We start from the raw sequence: 2583 nt of genomic DNA, 5'->3' as shown, positions 1-2583 counted from the left end.
ATATATATATATATATATATATATATGCTTGACCAGTCCATCACCTTTACCCTCAGCCTCTTCAATAAAGCATTGATCATCTTAGAGGTGTGTTTGGGGTCTGTGATCCAGTTTTCAGACGGAGGGGCTCAGGCTCTGCTTCAGTATTTCGCGGTACAGATTGGAGTTCATGAAATGTAACTCCCCAACACCTGATGCACTCATGCAACCCCAGACCATGGCATTCCCACCACCATGCTTTATGAGAGCTGAAGAAGCCAGGCCCTCTCCTCTCCTGCAGGGCATGGTGTATGTCGGGTTACAATGGTTGCAAAGTCAGGACTGACTCATGGTTGCTAAAAACTTTACAAGACCAACTGATTGTAGTGATGTAATAGGTGTAAAATATTAAATAAAATGTTGTGCTTACATGATTGGCTTTATTTTCACTCTTACATTTAACTTAGTTACAAGTAAAATTACAAGTGGATCGTCCATATTGTCTCCAAGTGTATTCTGGGTAAAACGTGACACCAGCCGTCCACCAACGTCATCAGTCACTTGGCAACAGATGGCAAACTAGCTAGAGCATTCTTATGGACTAAGTTAACATGAGTGGAGCTCCATGGAGTGGCAAAGTGAAAAGAATGGAAAAAAGAGAGCAAGGAAAAGCCAAAAACTGGACGCATATTTTGTTTGTCGTCTTGGAGATGAATCAGACTTATTTGTTGGCAGCGATTCAGACCCACCAAAACTGCCAGCACAGCCATGGAGCTGGGCTAGTTACAGGGAGCAACTCTGACATTATTTACAATGTGCGAGTTAGCTGTAGACTGATTGTAAATTGTAGCAGCCTAGGCGCCTAGCCAACATCCCCTTTTTTCTCTCTCGGCAGTACAGCGGTAATCTCAGGGACTGAAGGCTGAGCTATAGTTGCGCTTTTGACAGTTTACGTTGAACGTGATGGAGCCAAGACAGCAGCATGGCGTTTATAGTGAAGGCCTACATTGCAGCCACCTGCAAGAGCAACTTCCAAATCATCCAGTTTGTGTGAACGGGCGCACGTGATCTGCGTCGAGTTACAAAGATCCAAAGCTGGCCGTGCACGAATCACTGCGTATCCACTTCAGTGCGCGCTGCTGCATGCCTGTTCAATGCGTCAAAAATAAACCTAGCTTCAGTAGTGGCTAGCTGCTCCAGGCTCTGAGGTGAAATTGATAGTGTCAAAATAATCTGATCGTCATCTGTGATGCTGAACTGCTTTGAATTTGTGTTGTTTCAAAATTAGTGACCACCAGTGATATGCGGTGAGGTTTTTAGCTGGTGAGCCACTAACTTAATCATAATCAGTTTTACAAATATAGACTCCCTACATGTTATTGTTTACATGCGGAAATGTCGCGCATGCAGACAACACTGAAGAGCAAAAAGACTAGTCTTTTACATGCCATCCATAGCCGCGCTGCCGCGGTAGAATAATTCCGTTAACTCAATGAAACTTGGAAATGTGGGTATTATTAATTTTGTGCTGTGCTCAACAGCAAAGGAAAAAACCCATTGAAGTACAACTCAAAACCACTTCTTTCTCACTCTCTGTATTGGCCAAGCTACACACAGACTCATTGCCATAGCCACTGACAACTCCTTACCTGACAAGTCTCCCGTTTTTGCCGGGAAACTACCGTTTTTACCCCCTTTCTCGTCATACTCCCGTTTTATTATTTTCCCGTAAATATTCCAGATTGTGCCGCTCGCTCTCACGTTAGTTTTCTCACAGGTCTTACCAAGTCTTATTCACATAAGACTTTGTTCACATAAAGACATGTGCCATCAACATAGAAGTGAAACATTCATTTCATCAGTCCAAATATTGTCCAATAAACATTAGAAATTTTGTTGCAACAATATTGCAACATTTGAAAAATGTTTGGTTTGCAACACCAAAACGTTTCACAGCACAAACAAATGACTCCTATTAGCCCAATTTGGGTCCAACATAAAATTCAAAATGGATACAATAATTCTTGAAACTTTACAATATTCTCTATGTAGTCATAGACCTCTGCTTATTAATAAGTCTTGTTAAAATGTGCCAACTGAGTCAATTCTGGACATGCCACTCAAACTCTGGGCCCAAAACGTTTGAGTTTTTTTAATAAAAATGTCTGGATAGATGTTCATTGCAAGGATTTACCCTTCTCTTCTTCCTGTTTCTTCAGGCCCACAGTCTTTGGGCGACCTCGGCCTCTACGGATGGTATCTGACTGACTGTTGGCTCGGGGTCTTCTGTGGTTTTCTGAGTCACTGGTTAGAGGAGAGCCAATTCTCTCTCTGCGAATTCGCTCTGTTCTTCTGCGCTTGAAGTCCAGTTTGTCTGAAACAAAATCACATGACCAGACAGGATGTACAAAAAGTGTAATTTTATATTTTAATAGGACATTATATTTTAAAAAACTTAAAGAAACATAAATGAATGCTTTTCACTTTGAAGTGATGTATTTATTAGAGGTCTGTTTCTTCTATCTGTTCTGTCTTCTGTTCTCGGCTCCCACACTCTGAGCTGGTCCACTTGCTCAGCCTCTCCTCCTTTTTCAAACTCTTCTA

At 41.8% G+C, this 2583-nt stretch overlaps 1 protein-coding gene across 2 annotated transcripts in view; it reads right to left on the bottom strand.

Annotated features, from left to right (window-relative positions):
* lg3h16orf87 (linkage group 3 C16orf87 homolog) overlaps positions 1-2583 on the bottom strand; it is a 23658-nt gene that overhangs the window by 17684 nt on the left and 3391 nt on the right. For both annotated transcript variants that reach the window (XM_008405048.2, XM_008405047.2), the window contains exon 3: positions 2174-2353. In XM_008405048.2, the coding sequence (XP_008403270.1) occupies positions 2174-2353 (180 nt within the window). The remainder of the gene's footprint in view (positions 1-2173; positions 2354-2583) is intronic.

Source organism: Poecilia reticulata, linkage group LG3 (genome assembly GCF_000633615.1).
Source record: "Poecilia reticulata strain Guanapo linkage group LG3, Guppy_female_1.0+MT, whole genome shotgun sequence".
NCBI classification, from domain to species: domain Eukaryota; kingdom Metazoa; phylum Chordata; class Actinopteri; order Cyprinodontiformes; family Poeciliidae; genus Poecilia; species Poecilia reticulata.
Note: the sequence above shows the minus strand (reverse complement) of the source record. Positions and strands in the feature narration are given on the sequence as shown.